We start from the raw sequence: 23872 nt of genomic DNA on the forward strand, positions 1-23872 counted from the left end.
TGGTGTAATGACCCAGGAAGTTTTGATTTAGGATGAATAAGAGTGAAGTTGTTGACTTAAGAGATGAGTAAAATACTGCACAGTATCCTTCCCAATTCCCATAAAATCAGACTAGCACCTCTGCTAGATTTCATATCCTGAATTTAGCTAATGGAAGTATAGGGACACTACATGAGGAGACAGATCACAGCTCTTACAAGGCCAGAATACTGTGAGGTTAGAATTGAGGTATTTCTTGAGGGTATGTGATACCGTGCCAACAACTGTACATGTACACTGATATTCATCAGATACCTTCCTGTGTAGGAGCACACACCTACAAACACCATCACCACTGTAATGCTGAAAGATGATTCAGAAGAAGCAAACATTGCTGTTTTTCCCCAGCATAGCTTTAACAGATGCACGGTTCTTGACAGAACACACATCTTTGGTCATTTATTATCACCAGCTAACAATTTGTTCTCATTAACAACTCCCTCTGAGCCAGGCTCTCAGGAAATAGGCTTGTGTTTAAGAGCACACAGTAACTTTAAATTTCCCTTCTCCTCACAGGGGACAGATGTTTCCTATTTCTCTCCTGCTGCTAGATCCAGCTTGCAGTATTCAGCAGGATACACTTGCCTTCTGTATTACCTTGCTCCTTTATTACTGCTCAACCTATATTTTACTCCCCTACCTTGCTGTACCTGAATACCACGCGCAGTCTCACTTCATGCTGCACACTGCAGACCATCTCTATTTATCTCAACATGAAATGAAGGCTTTACCCATACAGTACAGTGCAAACCAAGTATCTGGTATATTGCAGCTTCTCTGGTAGAGAAACAACTAGTACCTTATTAACCTGTAAGAAATGTGGCTATATCATAATTAGAGATAAAAATATTTACCTTTTGCAATCATTTTGTTTGGTATTTCCTATATACCAAAGCCTCTGAATGCCACAGCCCATCTTAGCTGTTTCTCTGGCTTCCTTTTGCACTGCTGACATTGGTGAGGATGAATCTCTAATGTCTGTTAAGAAGTGCTCATCCAGGGGCCTGGAGGTGAGGTAAGGGACAGTCAGAGTCAGGGCATCATTTTAAATCCACCACTCTGGTGGCAGACACCAGCATCCGGTGGTGGCTGGGAGACAACCAGGCTGTGCCCTCGGTGATGGATGCAGAAAAGGCAGCACCAGTGCAGCTCACCCTTGCCAAAGTCACTGGCTCCTCCGAGCTCCTGCTTGCATGGGGAAACGCTCCCAAGTTTTTAATGATGAACCATCTCAGCTATAAAAAAAACACTGCACATCATTTAATAGCAACCTGAGAGCAACCGAGAGCCAGCTATGTGACCTCAGCCTTCCTGGGCACTCCACTGTAATTCATTGGTCTTTTTGTTGCCTGGATGGGTGAGTGGAGGAAGATGGGTGATGCACTGAAAACTATGGGCGGTGTTAGGCTTGTGGGTGAAGCTCTGGTTTGCTGTTGAAATGAGACTGTATCTTGGCGATGAAATCTTCTTTATAAACTACTGGTGACTCGTGGAGAAGGATCCGTGTGCACAGAACCACAGATACCAGCACATCGTGTCTCATGGCTCGGCATGAGGAGAGAATGAGAAGTTAATCCCGATGTTCCTAAAGCTTCATGGAGCAGGGCAGATCTGTTCACATCTCCTCCTAGTCCCAGCAATTCCGCAGGAAGGAGCTTAGCCAGGACATGCCCTTTCCACTTTCACTTTTTGCTGCATTTATTTAACTTTTCCTTTCATTTAAACGCTTTCTTCTGTTGTCCTGTTGCGGTCCTGCTCCGGATCAGGAGCGCGGCTCCAGTGACAGCTCCTTCACACAGCATCCTCGTTATTCCTGCCCTTTCCCCCCTTCCCAAGCCTCTCTCCTCGGCGTTCCTCACAGCCAGGCTGCATTTCCCAGCGTCCAGCGCCACCGCCTGCCCGCGCTTCCTCAGTGCCACAAACCTGCTCCTGCCGCCCTCCAGGCGGCCGCGCTCCCCTGTTCTCCATTCCATCAGCTCTTCACTAGCGCCGAGGGCTCACTCTGCTGCTGGTAAGAAGCCTCATTCTGTTTTACACTGTAAAAACAGGTTTTGTGTTTTCCGGCTGGGCGTTTGCCTCACTTGGGCAATGTAAGAGCGTGTAAATCTGAAGTGATGCTAGCAGCTTGGTGTTCACCGGAGCTCTGCAATCAGTTCCATTACAAGTACACAAAGGCACTCTATTACAAATAGAGTAAACAAATGTACTCTATTACGAACAGAGTAATTGCACTCAGAGTGGAAGCACCTGCCTGCGGAGACGTTTCCAGCACACCCACAGGGTCTGGAGGCCCAGGGCCCTTCAGTCAACGTGCCTTACATGCCCCCTTGGAACGAGGAACCGAGTGCTGCGCTTCTCACCCTGGCGTGGGCTTCTCACTAAGAATAATTACAAGAAGACAGAGAAACTCGTCCAACCACGCGGTAGGCATTAGTCCACGGTGTTAAATTGGTCATTACGGGCCAAGTGTGAGGAAACTGGTGAGCTGCGCCAGCCCGAAGCCGAGAAGCAACGCTTTGGCTTGGAGTAACGGCTTCCACCTCACATGAACATCACCCTATCACACGATAAGGCATTGATTTAACTTCTGAACCAGCGGGCAGGGGTTTCGGTGCAAGGACGGGGGCTGCCAGAGCCGCACCGCCCGCCTCAGGCACCACCGCCATAGCGCGGTGCTTTCCCGCTTCCAAGATGGCGGCCGCGCTCCGTTCCGAAATGGCCTCCCCGGCAGAGCCCGGGGGCGCTGCCCGCACTCAAAATGGCGGAGGCGGCCGCAGCGGGCGGGGCGAGCGGGGTCAGAGGCCTCGCGGGATTGGCCCCTCTCGCGCCCCGTCGGCCGCGCCGCTCTCATGGCAACGGGCGGGGGCGGCGGCCCGGCGGAGGCAGCGGCGCGGGATGGAGCCGGCCCGGGAGGCGGAGGAGCCCCCCGGGTCCCCGGCGCTGCCCGCCGAGGAGCCGCAGGGAGGCCACCCCGCCGGGGCGCCGCCGGCAGATGGGCCCCTGCCCTCCGCTGCCTGCCGGGGGCGGTGCCGCCGCGGTGCCGGCCCGAAAGGCCCACCCGGGCGGGCGGTGCGGGGCAGGGGGCGGCGGGCCCCGGGCCGGCGCGGAGGGGAGGAGGGGGGCCGAGCCGCCCGGCGGCCCCGCGTCACGGTGGACAGCTCCAAGGCCAAGACCTCGCTGGAGGCGCTGAAGATCAGCCTGCGGCAGCTCCACTGGAGGGAGGTGAGCGCCCGACCGGCCCTCGGGGGCCTCCTGGGCCTCAGCCCGGGCCGCTGCCCCCTTCCCCGCCGACTCCTGCAGGGCCCACCGGGCCTGGCGGTGACCGCATCCCGCTGCTCTGCCGGCCCGCCATGGCCTCCTCTCCAGAGCAGGCTCTTACAGCGAGGGGTCATCCCTGTTGGTGTAACCTCCACCATGGGGTTATTTCTAATTAGATTTCAAATCTGGAGGCTGGTTTGATTAATGATCAAAGCTGCCATCGTCAGTTATGCAAGCCAGAATAGGGGTAATCGGATATTATGCTTCAAAGCTTAAACTGGTTGCTGGAAAGGGCAAAAAAAACCTACCGCTACGGAGAAATTGTACTGCTTATGTATATATATGCATATATATATATGGAGAAAACATACTGTTATGTTACTTTGCATCTTTCTGTACACCCTTCCCTCATAGTAAGGGTATGTGAAATAAGGCTTATGACAGTAGGCATCTGTTGGGTATTACCTGATACATCAGCTGTTTGATCTGGTGGCAAAGCCTCTGCGTCACAGGTTATCTAGAAGGCATGTCAAAGAGCATTGTGTATGAATGAATATTAAACCACTTAACAAAGCATACATAACAGGCTTTACACTTCTAAATCAGTGTGTGCAGAGAAAGTATAGCCTCCCCCCACCTCCCCCTGCAGCTTGAGTCATCTGTTTTCTCTGTTCTGTGTGAGGAGTTCAGTGCCTGCCTGTCTTTGCTGAACCAGGTCATGGCAATATGGGAGCTGGCACAAAGATGATGTCTTGGAACTCTTTATTTAAATCCTGAAGAGATTTCTAATATATATATCTTATTATAGATGCTAACTTGTTCTTAAATTGTAATGATTTTCTTTCCCTAATGATTTTATAGAAATTTAAGGAGGATGGAGTGGCAGTAAATATTACCTGTGTTTATTTATAACATCCTAAATACTTAATACCACAAAGACATTTATGCTCATTGCCAGGAAGAGTAATGCTTCCTCATTCTCTGGCTGCATAAAATTTAATTTCAACATTTTTAGTATTTAAATCCAGTGGGAGAATGTCACAATCTCATTGCACAAATGCTCCAGTTCTCAACTCCTGCTCTTGCAGCAAAGTCATAAGGAAACTCCAGAGGCGTGAAATTAAAGCCTGTTACTCTCTTACTCCTCAGTGCCCCTGTGCAGTGTCTGTCAGCAGCCTTGTGCTGTGTTTTAGCTGGTGACATACAGAGCAAGGGGGACATCACACCTAATTTCTCTGTTCTTATGGTTAAGTTTTATTTTCAGAGCTCCTGGTGCCATTGCAGGGACTGTTGCTGAATTACTGATATAAGTTAGCCTTGCAGATTACACTGGTAATGAGCCATTCTTGCTGGTTAATTTTGCCTTGTTTATTTCCTGCGATTTTACTGTTGTGCATATCTGCCTGGCACTTGATATTCTGTTCTACAAATCATGTTTCACGTGCTCTTGTTCCTCTCTTGAATTTCTGCACTGTGTTAATCAACATCCTCCTTCCTGCTCTGCATCCCCCAACAGCAATTGCTTTTGCCTTTACTTCATCTTTCTTTGCTTACTGCCTCCTTCAATATTCTTTCTCTTCCATTCATTAGTTCAGTCGATATTTTTCATTTAGTCTGTTGCTTCCTCTTCTGGCCCCTTTGAGTAAAGAAGAGACTTAATATGGAATTTTGTGATGCTTGACTTTACCATCTAGATGGCCCATAATTCATTCCCTGTGAACAAGTCGCTGTAATGTATTCAGCTTATAAATAGGTTGATAAGTGTGAATCTGATGTTACTTTTTATCAAGATAATACTTTCTTGTACCTATGTGTGTGTGACAATGAGTTTTCTCTCTTTTTATTTCCTTCTCACCCCCCACCCTGAAGGGGAAAGAGTAGGGAAAGAGGACCCAATATTAGCTGTGACTCTTCACTGGTACTGCTGACATTGTGGAAAATATGAAGGTGAAAGTCTTCTAGGATGGGAGCAAGACAAAGTGTTGACCTCAAGCTTGCAGACTTCAGTAGGTACAGGGAATCAGTAAGCAAGATCTTGTCTAGATTTGAAGGGAAAAATACCATTAAGATGAGGAAAATCCAAGAAAACCTCTTTTCTTCAAGTTATGTATAATTTTGAAAGCTTTCCCTTTCAAATGTTTAGAAAAACAGCCCTAAAATATTTGTTTCATCGTCAGTGTTGCCACTGTCAGCTGTCAGCGATGACCAAAGAGCCTTGAAAATCGGTGCACTGTTACAGCAGGCCCAGCAGAGGGAACACAGATGTTGTTTCTTGTGGGATCCATACAAATAATGCAGAAAGAAATAGTCTTGGAACTAATCATGAAATGGGTGTATTTTAAATACTGATGTTGCAGGGGCTGGTATTCTACTCTCACCCCTTGTATAATACTTTGCAAGGTGATTGCACCTTGGACTTTGATTTAGTGTATTTGATCCTTCTCCTTTGTCACTTCTTTTACACTTTTTTTCCCCATTGCTTTGTTTCTGTTCTTCTCTATGTTTGCTGCTGGATGTGCTGGCTTGAATATTTTGTTGGGCAGGAGATGCTATCACAGGCTTTTTAAAGTGGTCTCATTTTTGTTGATACCTTTGTCTAATGCATAGTATTACAGACTCATACAGCCTTTTGGTTTGCTTTGCTTTTTGTTTCAAGTTGTATGTTCTGAAATCTCCTCGCTGTAGTTACCCTCACTTGCCAGAAGATCTTTGTTTCAGTAATAGCCTGTTACTGCAATATGCTCCCTGATAATGCATAGAAGTAAGTCATAATGCACTGTGTGATTACAGAATTGTCCACATGGTAGTAGTTCATTTTAGTAAACTGGCATATGGGAAATGCCATTAGAAGACAAAAAAAAAGAGGAAGAATACTCACAACATGGCTAATATTGATGAGCACAGTTTATTCTATTGCACTGGTAGATGGGGAAGAATGAAAGCATCCAACAGACCAATTTAACTATTGAAGTTCTGTTATTGGAAGCAAAAGACAGGAAAAAGCCTCCTTTTTTTCAGTTGTGGCAATTCTAAGTAAATTAAATTATCACCCATGATAGCCCTGTCTGGAGTAACACACAGGGGGGACCTTTTAAAAAGCATTGCAGGACTCTGATGTGTGTGCCAGTGAAGCAATTACTCCCCTCACTAGATTGGACTATCTGATTCAGTGTGTCACGTTCTTTAAATGAACATGATATGCCAAATGAAATAATGGGCACAAATTGAGCTTGCATCCTGAGTTTATTCATCACTTAATAAATTATTTCTTCACCTAGCTTTCAATTACCAGGGAAGTGGAAGAAGCAGATGTCTCGGGCATCAAATATCCCAGCATTAAGCGTTTCATTTGTCTCACTGTTCAGTAGCTGGATGGAGGCGTAGAAATAAGTTGAAATTTTACGCTGGGACAAGCTGACTAGAAGATGAGTCATTTAACTTGTCATTAAACATGATGGAACAGACTGATGTGACCCGTGAGACAATTTAAATGATTGGCTTCTAATCAAAAGGTAGGAATGACCTGTCAGACAAATTTGACCATGAAGGATTATTAATTGTGTCAAAGTGATGGGAACAACTTTGGAAACAAAGCTCTTTGTGGCTCCTTGTTTGTTCCTCCAAATACACCCCGAATCTGAATAGAAAAAGATTTAAAATGAATTGTTCAAAGAGTTAGTGAATTGTCTGCAACCTGAAAGTTGGTTGCAGTGATTGATCCTAGGGATGGACTCTGGTTTTCTGCACAGAGCAGTCATTCAGTGGCAAGGATGGCTCCAGTCACATTCCTGACCTCCATCCCTCTGTGGCTGTAAGCACCTTTGCTTTGGCATTGGTTAGTGCAGATCTGAGGCTATTCCAGCTGCCACAAGGTAGATGAGACGGAAGTTACTTCCATTGCCCACCTTTCCTTTTAGCTAGTCCCCTGCCCCAGGAGCTGGGAGGCAGCAGGAAGGGCTCTTCTAGCAAAATCAGATTAACTTCTATCTGCCTAGTGCTGCCAGAGGGACCCAAATAATTGAACTTCCTTGTTCATTTCCAAACACTATTCTTAAGTACAAGTTTAGTGCAGATGATAAAGAATCCTTTCCAGCTCATTCAGGAGTTGAATTTGATCTCCTTGTTGGATAAATCCAAATAATCTCGATTAGTCAGGAGCAGGGAAGTTGCTGTGCTATCTGAACCGCTGGTGCGGGTGTGCAGTGCTTCCATTTTCCAGTCCATAGCTGCTCGCTCTTCATCTGTTGTGAAATGATTTCTGTGTGGTGTTTATAAAGTGCTTTGATATCCTCCATAGATGAAAGGTGTTATATAAATGCAAATTCCATTCCTTTCATTTCAATTTCATTTAATAAATAAATAAATTGCTCAGGTTTTAGTGGGAAGGGCGCTTGGAGACCCAACGCTGCATCTGTATTCTGGCTATACCTGCAGAGAGAGGTTGAGGCCACTGATTGTCTTTTGGAGCCTAACAGAATTAATTTTCACTTGTAGAAAACCGGATTTTGCAGGCTGAATAATAATGAAATAAGTGAGGAATCCACTGGCTCTGTGAAATTTGGTATCTCATCCCTATAAGTGAGGAAACAGAGAAAGGATGCGTTGCTCAATTAGCATTTGAAATTAAATTTTTCAAGGCTATTTACTGAGGAAACTGAAATTTTAATTAAAATAGCAAATAAAATAATTCCCTCAAAAGCATTATGAGAGTCTTTTATTTTTCCCTGTCATATTGAAGGGAAAAAAAATATCCAGTGCTTAAAGAAATGTTTTAAAGGAAGAAAAATGACATTTGGAGTAAAGAATAAGATGCTTCTGCAAAATAGGATGGTTCTTTCTATAAGTAAATGGTACTGAAGTCGTTGGGTGATTGATGTGTAATACAAAAGTGTCTTAAAAATGCTGTGGTCAGAGATACAGCATGTTAATTTGAAAAGGATGCAGCCTAATAATAGAAGGGATTCCTGTGAGTGTATTCCATATGGTGTTAAAACTATCTACATGGAGTTGAAGATAAAATGGGTGGTGTTTTTGACTGATAAGTGGGTCTGTGTCTGAGAGAACAAGCATAAAAGAGTCCTTTTTTTACATAAAACTTTTTAACATGGTTTACAAATGCTTGGATTTTAACTTGGGTTTCTTTTTTTTTGCTCTGAACTGTTGATACTGCTAATTCATGGGGCTTTTTGTTCTTACTGCTGGTAGTCTTAATTTAAACCCACTTTACTCGTATTAGAAACTGTTGCTATTGGTAATTGGCAGTGCTGTTCCAGAGCTCTTCAGGCTGCTTTAAAATAGGTTGATCTTTGATAATAGGAAACTCTATAGTTTTCCAATTTATGGTGAGATCTTGTATGAATGGGAAAAGAAGCTGGAATTAATATTGCTGAAATAATTGCCTTTGTTCTCAGTAGTTGAAATATTTATGTTCAACAAACCATTAACTGAATTGCAAGCTTTTCTTTTAATTACAGCTGCTGGTACCAGAAAAGAATGTAGAAATGAATCCATATAACCAAATATATAAATGAATAATACACTTATTTCACTTAAGTATCTTTGAATATCCATTTTGAATTTATTGGACACTACTAAATCAGCTTGCTCAGGAAGTGCTTTGCAGTGACAACTTAATAGTAAGTTACAGCAATCCTACTAACTCCATGTATTCCCTGAAATGAAGTACTAGGGAGCAGAAATGCTTCATGCTCGTGTGAGACTGGAAAGAGAGCGCATGGAGATGTTATGTAGTTGAGGGTGACCATGGGAATGGGTGATCTCTGGGAAAGGGATGTGGGTGGCCAGCTTGCAGTGACAGAGCAATAAAGGCAAGTCATGGGGCTCTGGTGATCTTTAGAAGAGCAGGAGTTGATCTAGTTACTGCCAGTAATGACAGTTTCTCCAGGATCTCTCCTGTTTTTTTTTCCCTGGATGGTTGTTTATCACCCCTTAAACTGAGGAGGAAAAAACCCAACCCCAAACTCCATCAGAGTGTGTTTACTTCCCAGCTGTAGCACTCGCTCTCGCTGTGTCTTCATGTGCCGGAATTAAGTGCTGCTTAATGAAATTTTATTCCCTGTAATAGTATTTTAAATTACAAATGAGTCATGCCTTAATTGTGGTTGATAACAAGCTCGGAGTTTCTCCATACACATTATGCCTCTCAGTCATTTGTTTTTAGTTTCTGGAAACCTTTCCTGGCTTGTTAACATCTTGAACTTGAGAGTGTTGAACCCATCAAAATATTCTTAGTTTTGCAACCAAAATACAGAGTGTATTTTCGTCTGACAGTCAAAAGACTGTTCTTGAATGATTTCTGTTTAATACGAGCATTTAGAAAAGTAAGGAATGAATGGATATTGCCAGATTGCTTCAAAACTTGTCTTCTGTCTCTTTTCCAGTATCCTTTTGGCAGACGCTTGCCATGTGATATCTATTGGCATGGGGTATCATTTCATGACAATAATATATTCTCAGGTCAAGTCAACAAGTTTCCAGGTACCTTGCTTCTGTTTCTTGTTTAAACAAATGCTTTAAAAATATGATTATTTTAACCATTTCTGTGCTTTGCTGTTTTTTAATGTGAACTATCTGCCTAAGCAGCTGATAGTATTTTCAGCATATTACTGGTTTTTGGTAGGTGATTTCTGCTTAGGGGGTAGGACTATCAGGATGGGTGTCTAACAATTTTTTATAGAATCACAGAATCGTTAGGGTTGGAAAGGACATCTAATTCCAACCCCCCTGCCATGGACAGGGACACCTTACACTAAACCATATCACCCAAGCCTCGTCCAACCTGGTCTTGAGCACTGCCAGGGATGGAGCATTCACAACCTTCCTGGGCAACCCATTCCAGTGCCTCAACACCCTAACAGGAAAGAATTTCCTTCTTATATCCAACCTAAACTTTCCCTGTTTCAGTTTTAACCCGTTACCCCTTGTCCTATCACTACAGTCTCTAATGAAGAGTCCCTCCCCAGCATCCCTATAGGCCCCCTTCAGACACTGGAAGCTGCTCTGAGGTCTCCATGCAGCCTTCTCTTCTGCAGGCTGAACAGCCCCAACTTCCTCAGCCTGTCTTCATGCGGGAGGTGCTCCAGCCCCTGATCATCCTCGTGGCCCTTCTTTGGACTTGTTCCAACAGTTCCATGTCCTTTTTATGTTGAGGACACCAGAACTGCACACAATACTCCAGGTGAGGTCTCACAAGAGCAGAATAGAGGGGCAGGATCACCTCCTTCGACCTGCTGGTCATGCTCCTTTTGATGCAGCCCAGGATACGGTTGGCTTTCTGGGCTGCAAGTGCACACTGCCACTTATCTAAGATTTGTTTTGGAGAGAAAGTGTTTTTGATGAAAAGAATACTTCATATGTATGAATTCAGGAAAAATAAGTATTGGGCTATAATTTAAGTGAAGTCTGTGATTATTGTCAGTTCTGTAGCATTGATAACTGTGTCTTTGGGTTTGGTTTTGATTCAAAGTGTGAAGAATCTGTTCTGTTTCTTCCTCTGGCCTATCTTAGGGAGAAGCTCAAAGCGAAGTTCCTCAAATGGATTTTTTAATATTGAAGAGTTCATGGTAGCCCTCATTTGATGATTACTCTTCAACTTTTTTTAAGCTCTTTTATTTATTTTTCCCTCTTGTTTAATCCCTGTTGAGATGTCTCTAAGTAAGAGCTAAGAGCTTAGGTACTGACTTATCTAAGCCCTTTACTTTAGATTTATTGCTGCTTTTTGTATGCTGTGAGAATAAGAGCCCTCAGATACAGAAATTGATGCTTTTATTTACCCTGACTTTCTCCTGTCTGTGAGAAGTTCACACTCAAGTAGTGGACAGTGTAGTTTTCTGGTGGTTTAAATCTGTGTTAGATGAATGTCACCCTCTGTGTATTCCGGCTTCTACCTGGCAAGCAAATGCCCTGCACAGCTGTCAAACCCAGTCCTTCAGAACTAGACCTAATTCCCAGGAACGTTTCAAAGCTGCAGGAAAGCAGCAAAGTTGGGCTCCTCACAACGTTCTGTTCTTTCTGACATAGTTATTTAAATGAATGCGAAGTACACACAGAGTGGTTGGTTATATTTAAATGACATCTTTTGCCTGTTTCTGGAATGATAGCAGGCTAGGGCCATTATTTGGATTATGGCAAAGATAGTTACTGTTTGACTAAAGCTTTCCCTCTTTTATTGTGTGCTGTATTTTTGTTAATTGATTTTTTTTTTCTAATGTGATAGAGTAATCCCTATAATATGAAATACCGCAGGGGAATGATCCAAATATTTTGTCAGCTTTTACCTTTTAAAAGCTTTTCAGCTTTATTAAAGCAATGACTAGAGTGCCTTACCAGTAGCATGAGTAATAGTATAACAATTTACTTTGAGGATGAGACTTCAGTGCAGGTTTTCCATGGCTTTTAGACACTGTGTGTTCTTTTCCCAGGTATGACGGAGATGGTACGAAAAGTTACCCTGAGTCGGGCAGTGAGAACAATGCAGGATCTATTTCCTCTTGAATATAACTTCTATCCTCGATCCTGGATTCTGCCAGAAGAACTTCCCCTCTTTGTGGATGAGGTAGATTGCTTTTCCTCTCAAAATAGTATGACTTGTTGGGTATTGTCACCATGGCATTCTTTACTTTTCCATACCTACCAGGTTGTTTAAAATCCCACTTGGGTGCTGGGGATGACATCTTCAGTGTGAGATCAGACATAGTTTGGATGAACTGCTTTTGTTTGTTACATTCTGGAATAAACTTCAAAACAATTACACACCTCTGCAATGTCAGAAGAGATCTCTGAATAGTAAATATGGTAGAACCAGAAGCCCTTTCCCTGCATTTTCTACTGAGTTTAAAAGGGCTGAGGAAGCTGCAATGCAGCGTGTGGGGTGTGGTACTTCACCAGGTTCATTGTCCCTGAAATCTTTTTAGTCCATCAGGCCTGTTATATCCAAATCCTTCAAAGGAGCATTTTGTTCCGTGCTATGTTAAATACACTCCCACCTTCCTGAAAAATTGTTTGACTCTCTCACCAGACTGTAGTTGTGTTGTTTAAATATTCAGAATGTAATAAAATGCCATTCTTTTTCATCTGTTTTGAGAAGAATTGGTGCTGGGTCTTGGTGTTTGGTTGTTGTAGCTATCTTTAAAAATATCATATGCATTCTTTTTTAACCCTTTCTGACCCACCCAGTGCATTCTTCTATTCCACAGTACGCTCTGCTTGGAAAAGTGAGAGAAAAAGGTATGGACCTTAATAGACTTCTAAAATGTGTGTTACTTTTTAGCTAATTACCATATCCACAATCCAATTAAATCCATGAACATCCTTTAATACATACTCTTCAAGTGTGCTGGGTCACTGCGATGGCGCTGCCACTAATAGTAAAAAGCAATGAAATCCCAACAGTACTTCAGCCTTATTGCTTTAGAGGCAGGACCAGTTTGTAAAAGGAGGGTAAATTATCCAATCAATTTAGCAGTGACAGGTAAATAAGTGCAAATGACTTGGAAGTAAACTTTCAGAATGGTGCACTAGGGGTTCTGGTGATGGTTCTCCTGGGAATCATCCTGGTCTTGGTTGCGAGGCGCTGATGAACTGAGCATTGGTAGCAGCGTGGTCTGTACCTCAGGTTCCACGCACAGACCTGCACTCTGTCAGCAGGTGGCACTGCAAATAAATACTTTTCTCTGGTTGAACGGTTGGTGGAGAGAAAAATGATGCGTTTTTTGTTCCAAGAATAACAGATGTCCAGTAACACACTCCTAGGAGTTTCCTTTGCATATGTTCTTCCATCTGTGTTTGAGAAAAGCATAGTTCTTGTTATCAAACATATTTTATATTGTAAGAGTTTATGTTCTACTTAACGCAAGTTTGTAATGTAACCCCTCCAAAACAAGAAAAACTACAAACCAGAACATTCCAAATCACTGTGAACCATAAATGGTTCAGAACACTTTTCACTTGTTCCCTGAGCTATCAGTAGGAGCTCTCCAGTCTGTTGTGTTGTTTACTTGTTCATACGTAGGTTTGTTTGCTTTACAACCAAGGGACCTTAATGCTGCGGAAAACATCAGCTCTTGGAGACTGAATTTTCAGCTTATTCACAAACGAGTACAATACAGCATTGGCAGTGCCTGCATGTTAGACATAGCCCCATAGGAACTGGCATACACTTGATTCTGTGAATGTCGTGTATGTGTTTCCCTGAGCACAAGATGATTTAGGCATCTCTGGTACTTCTGGAAGTAAAGCTGTATTGTCATGGGCTGCAGCTACTGTGTATATATTCTAGATGTGTCATGCTCAAGCTAGTGTTGCTGTACCTTCACTACTACTAGTATTCATGTCCTTTGGGGCACAGTTAATTACTGAAAATAAAATCTCTGTCAGTGTAGGTGTAGCTTAGACACGAGAAGATGGTTTGGTGCTGTCTGTGGTATAGGATTTTGTCCCAAAGGGCTGGGCTGAGACATGAACACCTGGAGGCTTTGCCTATAAAAGAAATGACAACTGAAAGATTAAACTCTTGAGACCTTAAATTTCACTGCCTCCTCCTGAAGCACTGTAACATTTCAAGACAACTTCTCTCTCAAACATTCTTACTGTGTCTCACTTCTGTAAACAGGATCATGAACTATTAGCATACGTTTATATCAGAAACTGATCAAATGCTGTTGGCTTTTCCCACTTTCCTGTAAATCCAGGTGGGAAATGTTATGGCTAATCTAATATTAATCTTCTGTGCCTTAAAAGCCAGTAGTTGTTGAGAAGGCTGTACTTTTGAGCTTGTGGATGACCTTCATTTGGGAAATACCAACAAAATGGTAGTTCCCTTAGTATCATTTGGTGATAGGTGTTTTTCATTATTCAGCTACTTTTTACCTTCTAAACCATTTTACACTAGCATTTCACCATAACAGAAGGTGAATTACAAATAAGCAAATTGGTCAGGTGCTATGGTAACCACCCCTTCACTACCAGAGATGAATCTGTTGGAATCTGTGTGTAAAGACTTATTTCTAATAGGAAATTCCAATTTCTGAAAAGCAACTAGCTTGGGATTCAAACCAGGGCCTTTACTGCTCTCATACTGCCTTCTTTGTGTTGTCTGTGAGGATGATGAATAGGCCTAATATGATTAATTTTTAATAAGAATCTAATTTGGACAGGCTAATTTCCAGCACAGCATATTTTTGGTGGTTTAATCAGGTTTTCAGCTTTTGGATACCTCTTAGGCATTGATATGAATATTCTAGTCTTTTTGCTGTCAAATCTTATTGCCCATTGTATGCATGCTTTTCAGAACACTGTGTGCGTTCAGCCTGTTTCCTCACCAAAGGCAAACCTGCAAATGGATCAGATTTTCATGCCCTCAGACATCATACTCCCCTCTTGCTGTTGACTGTAAACTGTTAATGTGCTTTTAAAGATAATTTCCTTCTGTGAAGCTCAGTACACAGAAATACCTCATTTTGTATGAACTAATTTTCTTATATGACTGAATTCTCTGTATCTGGAGAAGCTTCCTCATAATGAGACCTTGCAAGAATATAGTTGAGGGGATTGTGGAGAATTTGAAGATGACTGTCAGAAATTTCCTTGAAGATGAAGAAACCATCTGCTTTCTTCAAGAGAGTCAGTCTGCTCAAACCCAAACTGACTCTGGGTTACTGTTATCCATTTCCCCAGTGTTCTGTGTTCATCTGCCATGTGTAAGGTTTGGACTTAACCTGGGCTAGAAAATGATGGAGAAAGTTACTTCCTTTCCAGCTAAGTGGAAAGAGTTAAGTATGAGATCTATGAGACCAGGGATTGTTAAGCCGCAGTGCTTCAAAAGCAGGTTGCTGTTGCATCTGTAACAATAGTTCCCAGAAAGCTTTATCTCTTTTGAAAAGGTGCTGCTGTAGCAGAGCAGAAGTAGCCTGAGGCGTGAACAGCAGACATGAGAATGGGAGGCAGATTGCCCTGGCTGGTTTCATAGATGTTCTTTATTACTTTCTGCCCTCGTAGACCATGATTGGCACTTCATGCATACAACTAGAGTCGTAGCAGGGTATGTTTAGTCATGGAGGTTTAAGATTAAGCAAGTATCTTTCTGAGATGCTGACTTTAACAACCAGAGAAACTCCTCGAGTATGCGGAGAAATGTCACGTCAAGGCAATGCTGTTCTGCAGTGGTAAAAAGACTAGGGCATAAATTCTGCTATCCTGCTTTGCACATCTAGGTCTGCTAATCTACTCAGACCTATTTATCCACATGCAGTTTATGTAGCCTGACCTCCACTGTGGCGTTTGATCCCTCAAAGTGACCTGTTGTGAAGAAGGTTCTTTCACTGAGTTAGTGTGACACTTGGCCATGGCAAAAATCCTAGTCTAAATAATTGATCTTGAATTTCTGCTGTAGTTAATAGGAAGGCTTTTAGCAGGGTGATTCTCAATGAAATAAGTAACTGGATAGGATGGAGCCAGAAGTCCTTCAGGCCTTGAGAATGTTGTGGCTGGGGGAGCTCTCGTGTGGGTCTGCAGCCTGATGTAGTGCAGCAGAAGGTGCTGTCTGAAAATCCCCATGATCTCACTGGTGCTCAGCTTTCTCCTGTTTGCTGATTTCTTCTCTTTCATTCTGTGGGGCCAGGGCTGATAGTGGCAATTGATTGGTTTTTTTCTTTGTGAGCTTGTATCCTCAGGCTTCTTAAAGTCAATCTCAGTTGTTGCTGGCAAGCCTCAGGCTTGTGTAAAACCAGATCACCGCTGCCGTTCAGCAGTGTCTGGCTGAATAGAGAGAATAGCAGCTGCAGGTCTGGTGCTGTAAAACATGTGAATGCAAGAAAAGAGTGATCTCTACTGTGACATCCCTCCATTTTGAAAAGAACAGATTTTAAGTGCTTTATTCTTCCAAATCCCATGAGTAGCTGATAAACGTATTAGCCTGTGTCCTGCGTTTTCTGTAGCTGCATTCTTTGTTAGGGCTCCCTTTCAGTGCTGTAGGGCAGTTAGGTTCTGACAAACGCCAGATACTTCCCCATCACTCTTACCATAATTTCTGTCAGTGAACCATTTAAACCTTTTCCCTCATATGTCCCAAGAATCTAGGGCACAGTGTGAAAAAAAACCTTGAGATATGGATATAATGGCTTATACTGTACTCATGGATATCACAAAGCACCAAGAGAATTGGATAGATGAATATTGAGGTCCACGCTGCTGTAAACAACACAGAAATAGGTCACAGAGTCCTCCAGTGACGTTCTTACAAAATATTAAAGTTGACTTTAACAAACAGAGCTCTTTCATGGCAAGGCACTACAAACAATGGAAAGAAACTGATCCTGAAAGCTACTGGTTTGCTGACCTTTTTCTTCCTCTTTTTTTTCCTCTTTCCTCCTTTTTCATGCTGTTTCTGTGTCTTGGTGACCTTTATACCCATGCTCACAGAGTGTTAGTAGGTGTCAAAATTTCACATCTCCTATTGCCTTTCTAGTGGGGGCATCTCCCATCACCCGTATGTAGTAAGTTCAATTGGTAATGTATTTCTTCTGGGAAAAAAACATTTCTGGAATGATTCTGTTAATTTAACTTGTTAGCAGTGATGAGTATTTGACAGAACTCTGTAAGAGTTCTGTGAACTGGATGCATTTCTCTGTGCAAGAGATATACAGCATTTCAGTGTGTAAATTGGTATGTAACATTAAAAAGAAGTTCCTGGTGTAGTTTATACAATGGCTTGTTAAATAAAGTGACCTTTTAGCTGTACTACTAATTCCCTGCTCATGATTTTTGGTTTGTCTCTGTGCTTGTCAGTGCTGTTTATTGTCTGCCTTTTTTTCCACAGTGTTTACTGCTGTAGTCATGTGATTGTGTTATTTTTGTTTATTTCTGTTTATAAATGCAATTTGTTGGTTTTCATCAGCCCTTTTCCCCTTCCTCAGTTAATGTCTTTCAGTGTAATCCTTTTCCTTCCAGGTTCGTATGATGAAAGACAGCGATCCATCCTGGAAGCCCACTTTTATTGTGAAACCTGATGGAGGGTGCCAGGGAGATGGAATCTACCTCATTAAAGACCCAAGTGATATCAGGCAAACAGGGAGCATCCAGAGCCGGCCAGCTGTGGTCCAGGAGTACATCTGCAAACCACTGCTCATTGACAAACTGAAGTTTGATATTCGTCTTTATGTCTTATTGAAATCTTTAGAACCCTTAGAGATTTACATAGCCAAAGATGGACTTTCTAGATTCTGTACAGAGCCCTACCAAGAACCCACACTAAAAAATTTGCACCAGGTTTTTATGCATTTAACCAACTACTCGCTAAATATCCATAGCGGGAATTTCATCCATTCTGACAATGTGAACACTGGCAGCAAGAGGACTTTTTCCAGCATTCTATGCAGGCTGTCTTCCAGAGGAGCTGATGTCAAAAAGCTGTGGTCAGATATAATTTCACTGGTGATTAAAACAATTATTGCACTGACACCAGAACTGAAAGTTTACTATCAGTCTGACATACCAGCAGGAAAGCCCGGGCCAACTTGCTTCCAGGTAGGTTGGAATTTCTGCCAGGAATGCCGCTGTTTCTATGCATGGATTATTTTTCTGGATGTTTAATTGCTTTTCTAAAAGCTTTCTCTAGTTATGCTGATCACTGGTTGGGTGTGCTGCATACACTGAGTAGCACTGCATGAGCTCAGAGCTTAGGTTTTCCTCACCCCCAGGTTTTACGTTACGAATCCCTATCTCCTGACCTGTGTTACTATTAGGCATAAACATATATGGAGAATTTTCAATGGATATCAATCTTTGATAGCAGTATTCACTTGTCTCCATCTTTTAGATGTTGTAACTATGAAGCTTTGGAGCTTCCTAATGCTGCTAAGATGATTGCAGTTTTAAGACCCACTTGTCACAGGTGCTAAGATTCCATGTTGACTGATGCAGTATTCTGAGATGGGAGTAGCATGAAAGTAGCCATTAATATTGAAGGCAAGTGGCTTCAGGAATTGTTCAGTGATTTGTCATGTTTCTTAGTTATTTCTCTTTGCCCCTCAAGTGTTTCTTCCTCCTGTTCATTGACATATGGATGACCATTGCATTCTCTAGAAAAGGACTGAGTAGAACTGAAGTAACACATTGCTTGTTATGTACAGATTTTAGGGTTTGACATTCTCCTGATGAAAAACTTGAAGCCGATGTTACTTGAAGTAAATGCAAACCCCAGCATGAGAATAGAACATGAGCAAGAGGTAAGAGCTCTCAAAATGACAGTGATATTGGAATGAAACTGTTTAGATTTGGTTTGCTGGCCTTTTTTCCTTGTTTGAAAGATGAAAGCTGTCTACTAATATGAAACTGCCAAGGTTCTCTGTAATTTTCTGCTTTGAAATCATTGCTAATCTTATGCACTAGAAATACGACTTATTGGAATTGTGAAAGCTCTCCATCATCTTTGTCATGAATACATTTATTCATCATCCCCTGCAGTTGGCTTAATTGTGTTTAGGGGATTGCTAATCATTTTTTCATGTTTATATACGCAATATAAAGGTAACAGTGGCAGTAATCTGTTTCTTAATACTTCAATTTGCTAGAGAAAATTGCCAAAAAATGTTATAATATCATACTGAAAATACGAAGGTATTTGTGTATCCTGTAAGAAGTATTTTGTTGTCAATCACTGTGTATTTAAAACATACATGACAAGCATGAAGTTTGAGGAAATGTGGAATAAATAATCTTCAGGTCTGTGCCGAGTAATTGCATCCCTTTGTAATTGAAAGCTTTCTCCTGGAGTCTTTGAAAACGTCCCAAGCCCTGTTGATGAAGAAGTGAAAGTAGCTGTTATCAGAGACACTCTTCGTCTGGTGGACCCTCAGAATAAAAAGAGAAAAGATATCCAGTAAGTGTGTTGACTTTGAGTTATTTTGTATCAGTACCTTGTAGTAGTTCTAAAAGTTAACTGTTTTCACACAGTTATGTCAGTTTATCCAGGATGATGAGTTCCCACTGTGTGTGTGACTCCTTCTGCATCCACAGTGGTAACTCTTTCAGAAAAGCTTGTAGAATATGGATTTAGTGGCATGGTGCAAAAAGAGTATTTGGGTTTGTGGATCTGCCAAGGGAAAGTCAGGGAAAGAAAACAATTTATTGTACTCTGTGTTTAGTAGCAGCAAGTCCAACAAATGGGGGTCTCACAGGTTGGCTCTGATCACTTCATGTGCTGCTTTCTTAGAGCAGTGGTCTAAGTGTGCAGGGAGCCACGCAAGTACTCAAGGAATTGAAAATGTCCACAAACTGGTAGTAAATCAGGGTTTATCAGTTCCCTTAGAATATCTTACCTTTGCTTCAGAACTGGTGCAAACCATTTAGTAACTCAGATTTATTTACTTGTTCTTTTACTTGAGGCCTGTTTTTCATTCCGAAGTCATGAGATGTAAATTTTGTGTGTTAATTTGCTTGAAAGTCACCAATTACTCTGAATGAATTGCCCCACTGGAGCTGAAGAGTATAAATATTGTATTTAGAAATCGCTTGCTTGATCTGTGATAATAAATATAGTTAAATCTATGGTCTAGAAATGAGAGGAACTGCCTGGAGCAGCTTGCACAGCAGTGCTTGTGGTGGGGATCGGGCTGAGAGAAAGAGTGTCTTCTTTTTAGATGAAATACCTTGTTTTAAGCAGTTCCTTGGAGATATGAAAGTGAGATTTCTTTTTTTCCCCTAGAAATTCTTGCTTATAGGCCTGCCTTCATACTAAAATATTGATCTTGTTCTTCTCTTGGTGCTTAGTGGCAACCTTAAATATGTTATTCATGTTCTGTAATGATTTCAAGCGCAAACCTGCTGTCCTTTTGTAGACAGAGTCCCATGAACAAGACATGACTGATAATACTTAAAACAATCTTTATTGTTGTAGTAATATTACAAGATCAAGCTATTCTTTCAGAGGCAGTGCCACACAGAGAGGTTGCTGTGGTCAGTGTACAGAATATCTTGCAAAGCAATCTGTACTGTGTGTGGCCTGTACTTAACCTTCACCCTTAAGATTCCTTCAGTGCATGGAGCTGAAAAAAGATCTTTTTTAACCTGTAATTATGTAACCAGTCATGTCTTTCCTCATGCTGAAGTTATGTCAAGCATTCATTAGCTAAATATTAGATAGGGAATAAAGGAAAATGATAACTACAAATAAATTCCTGGAGAACGCTGGTGTGTGTGGAACGCTCATTCCGCTGAGGGTTCTTCTCTGATACATTTCGAGTCCTGAATAATTTATAACAGGATTAGTGCGTGATGAGAGAAACTGTTGGCTGGTCACAAGAAGAATTCATCAATGTTGCAGCTTTTTTTGTGGATAATCTGGTTAACAGAGCATCTTGTTGATGAGTATCTGTATGTCTTCACCAGAAGTTGGTGTTTCTTGCTGCAAAGGGCAATCTTCTGATAATGTTTTGTGTGGGTATACAGGAACCCATGGATGACAGCTGCCTCCTCCTTCAGGTGAGACTTACCCCTTCTACTCCCAAGTAACTTTTCATTGAACTATTCATGATGGTGCATACAGCTTTGGGAGAGACACGATCATACCGTGAGCTTCATGTAAAGGACCTCATTCTGATCGCCTATGGAGATTTACATCAAAGACAGGAACTGAGCACCAGTTGCTTTTGCCTTGCCTTCACTAGCAAAGGTTTTGCAGTGCTTTTGCTTTGTGTCCCAGCTCTTGCTTGTTTTGGTGCATTTCAGCCAGTTCCGATGTGTGCTCCCACATTCCCTCTCCAAACACTCCTACAGGTAACTACAGATAAATGGCATCATTCCTCTGTCTGCAGGCCAAAGCTAATAACTAAATAATTGGCTCGAGAGAGAATGCTGGACACTAGTTCACCTACCCATTGTAATCTTTTTGCTGGTCTAATTGTGCCTGCCAGCAGGGAAAACAAAATTTGGCCTATTAATTGCAAAGAAATCAGAAAGAATTCCTGTTTTGACAGCTGACCAGCAGCAAACATTGCAGACTCCAGTTTTGATGCTCATTAAGTAACGGACATTACTCTAAGTAAAGTTTTAATGATATCTATAGCACTGGGTTTGAACACACAGGGGAAATACTGCGAAGTCTGAGCTGCATCTCAGGTAAACATTCTGCTGCGGAGATGGATTTGATTTCCCTCTAATTATCTCCCAGATTAAAATAAATGAAGCATCTAAATGAAAGCGAGTTTTCAGGAGTCATCCTCAAGTACTTCATTATCAGGAAAGATTAATAGCTCAGAAATATTCTTAGTTTCATTTTTCCTCATCTTTATGGAGTTTTGATGATATTTTTTTTTCCTCCTTCCTTTCATGCGATGTGTAATTGTGAAAGAAAGTTAAGTTGAATAAGACCAGTTTATTGTGCCATACATAACTCTTGGTTTTTAGAACACAATTCCAGTCTCTACATGCCCCAACCGCTAGTAATTTCCTTTAGTCACTGAAAATCTCCAGTGATACATGTTCAGATGAAGATACTTAAATATACTTAGTGGCTGTTGTTCCACATATGAATGATCTTTTCTTAGTTGTAAGAATTCGCCCAGGCCATTTAAGTACTGAGGTGGATGTGGCTAGTATTTTGTGCATATAACATGGTTAAACAGAAACTTTGAATTCATGCAAAGATTTTGATTTTATTTTTAAATGGAGGAAGTATCTTTTGTTGTAGAGATGAGGGAAGGTTTTGTGGTTTTCCTTGATGCAAAGAAGATAAGGAATTAAAGTAGGATAAAAAGTGACATAGGCATGTGTGACGCTTTTGGGAGGGGTCCTGAAGGCAGCAGGTATCCTGATGAGCATCGATGTCCTGCTTTGCTGCATTAATTTCCTTGTTGCTTCCAAAGCCTTTACATTGGCCTGATTTAGCCAAAGTCCGATGGCAGCAGAGTTCCAAGTAGCTATTAATAGGGAGCTTTGGAGCCATGCGCTGCTCTGCAGAGTGAAGATGTACATCAACCGCTCGGAGCCCCGCAAGAGGAGAATGTGAAAGCGGCCCTGCGGGTAACTTTGTTAGCCGAGGGTGAGTGGTGCCTGGCTCTGCCTGCCCAAGCAGAGCCTGGGTAGCCCTTTGGAATGAAAGGAGGCAGCTCGTCAACTACATGGTGGGTGTTTTGTTTGGTTGTTTTGCTCTTTATAAAAGAAACAAGAAATCAGCTGAAGATGGATGGTTATAAAAAAGAAATGGAGAGCCCTCTTTGCCCTAGCTTTGGTTTCTAGACTTGTCCTATTATCCTTGGGCATCCTGAATTTGGAACTCAAATTTCACTCATTATTAAGAAATTAAAACAATAACTAATTTGGAAGTTGCCTACTCTTTGCTTTTGTTTGTTTGGCAGTGCTACTCTCACGGATTGTACGCCTTGAGCAGATCATTGCAATCATCCATGCTGATGACACGCTGGAACAAGCACAGTCATTTGTGGCTGAGCTGTTTTCTTGGAAGGATGGAATTTTAAGCTCTGTAATTCTGTAAATATTGCCGAACAAACCTTACTTTATTCTAGCATTACTGTGGAGTGAATTCAGGGGGTAGTGATGGCCACTGGTCTTGATTTGTGTTCTGAACATCTGCCACTGCTCATTTCAGAGTTATCCTGGTGTTTTTTCCATCTTAGATTGTTTTTTCTTCATCTCTTTTGGTTCAAATTTATGATCTAGTGAAGACTTTCAGCACTACGTGTGCCAGCCGGTCACTGCAGCATCAGGAGGGAGCTTACCTCCTTGAGTGAGAAATGTAATGTAGAAAAACGAAGGCAGGGAATATAGTTTCTTTTTACTTAACACTTTTTACTTAACACATTCAAAGCATCATATATAGCAGGGGTGGCACGTGTTCCTTCACAGGATCACAGTATGCATTCAGCATCCTCAGAAATCTTGGCTACGCCCAGCTTGAAGAGTCAACACTCTATACTGTCACAACTAGTATAGTGTAAGGGTCTGAAACGTGCTCCATAATTTTTGTACAGAGGAACTTGTATAAGCCTTCCAAGTAACTATTTTCCTCCTTAAATTTAACATGTTAAAGTAGCAGCTTCTTTAGATGTCTCCTGCTGTGCTTGTGACCAGTGGGTCTAACCTTGTCTGTTAAACTGCAAGAGGAATGTGGGTCTTTACTGAAGCTTGTATAGGATTAAATTTGCTCTGGCTTTACTTCTTGTAGCAGAACGCTGTTCACAGCCTGCTGAAGGTGGGAAGAGGCTTCAGCTAAAGGAAATGCGCACGATTAAATGAGTGGTCTAATGACACCGAACAACATTTAAAGTAAATCAAGGTTACTTATGTAAACAGCAGTTTAATTAAGATAATCACTGATGCAAATCATTGTTGATGTTGCACCTCCAGCAGAAAATCCATTTTAAAAGGCTTCACAAACTTCTGGGCTTCTGTGCCTGGTTTTGACTCGCTATAGCAGTAAAAGGTTTTAGTTTTGGTGTTTAATTATTAGCAATTAATTCCTTTTAAAATTCCATTAGATTTGAGGAGCAAAAAGGAATCTCAGTCTTGCATGCAAATACTGTATGTTCTCCACTGGATGGTA

General features: G+C 41.8%; 1 protein-coding gene across 7 annotated transcripts in view; it reads left to right on the forward strand.

Annotated features, from left to right (window-relative positions):
* The first annotated feature begins 2922 nt into the window (after positions 1 to 2922).
* The window catches only part of TTLL11 (tubulin tyrosine ligase like 11), a 47008-nt gene continuing 26058 nt past the window's right edge, over positions 2923 to 23872 (forward strand). For 4 of the 7 annotated variants that reach the window (XR_008972132.1, XM_057409062.1, XM_057409060.1 and 1 more), the window contains exons 1-6: positions 2923 to 3261; positions 9699 to 9795; positions 11739 to 11872; positions 17263 to 17838; positions 18444 to 18539; positions 19074 to 19192. Coding sequence is in view for 6 of the 7 variants with exons in the window: in XM_057409062.1 (XP_057265045.1) it covers positions 2935 to 3261; positions 9699 to 9795; positions 11739 to 11872; positions 17263 to 17838; positions 18444 to 18539; positions 19074 to 19192 (1349 nt within the window). In the remaining variant the exon portion in view is untranslated. Of the gene's footprint in view, positions 3262 to 9698; positions 9796 to 11735; positions 11873 to 17242; positions 17839 to 18443; positions 18540 to 19073; positions 19193 to 23872 lie in introns of those variants that run through there. The other 3 variants (XM_057409064.1, XM_057409065.1, XM_057409066.1) reach the window with 3 other exon arrangements.

Source organism: Pezoporus wallicus, unplaced genomic scaffold (assembly GCF_028554395.1).
Source record: "Pezoporus wallicus isolate ANWC-B61680 ecotype Strahan unplaced genomic scaffold, APGP_CSIRO_Pwel_v1 contig_8341, whole genome shotgun sequence".
In the NCBI taxonomy this organism is placed as follows: domain Eukaryota; kingdom Metazoa; phylum Chordata; class Aves; order Psittaciformes; family Psittacidae; genus Pezoporus; species Pezoporus wallicus.